This window comes from Trichechus manatus, unplaced genomic scaffold (assembly GCF_000243295.1).
Source record: "Trichechus manatus latirostris isolate Lorelei unplaced genomic scaffold, TriManLat1.0 scaffold00105, whole genome shotgun sequence".
Taxonomy (NCBI): Eukaryota; Metazoa; Chordata; class Mammalia; order Sirenia; family Trichechidae; genus Trichechus; species Trichechus manatus.
This window is the reverse complement of record NW_004444041.1, coordinates 8,994,504-8,995,571: the sequence shown is the minus strand read 5'-3', so window position 1 is coordinate 8,995,571 and position 1,068 is coordinate 8,994,504. Positions and strand designations below refer to the sequence as shown.

Genomic DNA, 1,068 nt, shown 5'->3' with positions numbered 1-1,068 from the left:
TGTGTGAACTTTTTCATGGGTTTTTACAATAGAGGTCTCATACAATATTTGTCCTTTTGTGATTGACTTTTTTCACTCAGCATAATGTCCTCCAGTTTCATCCATGTTATGAGATGCTTCACAGATTCATCATTGTTCTTTTTCATTCATTTTCATTTCTGAGTGGTATTTCATTGTATAAATGTACAAACCTTTTTATCCATTCTCTTATTGATGGACCCTTGGAATTTTTCCAGATTTAGGCTATTATCAATAAGGCTACTAGAAACATTCTTGAACTAGTCTTTTTGTAAGCATATGCAGTCATTCTCTCCAATAAATTCCCTGGAGTAGAATTGCTGGGTCATAACATATGTCTATGGATCATTTTATTAAATTTTGGCAGTTCTTCCAAACATGCTTTGAGACTTCTCTATTTCTCTCTTCCTATTTTTCTCCCCTGCTACCATGGTAAAGTATCTTCCTTCTGCTTCTGTTATCAGCCTGATTTCTAACCTGATTTTCTTCCCCACAGGACAAGAAGGGGTAGTCACCCCTCCTGGAGGCTCCCAAAACAATGTAGACCCTACAGACTGCCAGATCTTTACACTCACCCCTCCTCCCACCACAAGGAATCCGGTGACTAGGATCCAGCCCATCACAAGAACACCCAAGTGTCCCTTCCATTTTTTTCCACCAAGAAAGCCCGGAGTCTACTTCAGGTTCCAGTACAGACCTTTCCTCCCTCCAAAGTGCAACCACCGTTTTCAGTACCAGCCAGTTTTTTGGCCACTTGGTCGCCACATTCCTCATTATAACTATTTCCCCAGAAGAAATCTCTGGAGAGGCAGTTCATCTGAGGAAAGCTGAAAGAAAAAGGAAGTCCCAAACTGAAATGAAAGAAGCCAATGCCACAGAAAAGGCAATAAAAAGACTTCTGTTATCTCTTTCCAAACTAAAACTATTGGAGTTGAAGATTAAGTATTCTGAAATCCACTGACTCTAAATTGTTCTTGTCAGCAGTGAAGATACTGGTTTACAGGTTCTTTGTGTTTTGCAACATAGTGACGGTGACTACATCATTCTTAC

General features: G+C 39.7%; 1 protein-coding gene across 2 annotated transcripts in view; it reads left to right on the top strand.

The window, feature by feature from the left end:
- ODAPH (odontogenesis associated phosphoprotein) overlaps positions 1-849 on the top strand; it is an 8,976-nt gene extending 8,127 nt beyond the window's left edge. The window contains exons 2-3 of one of the 2 annotated variants that reach the window (XM_004383142.1): positions 515-654; positions 799-849. In XM_004383142.1, the coding sequence (XP_004383199.1) occupies positions 515-654; positions 799-849 (191 nt within the window). Of the gene's footprint in view, positions 1-514 lie in introns of both variants that reach the window. The other variant, XM_004383141.1, reaches the window with a different exon arrangement.
- The last annotated feature ends 219 nt before the right edge of the window (positions 850-1,068 follow it).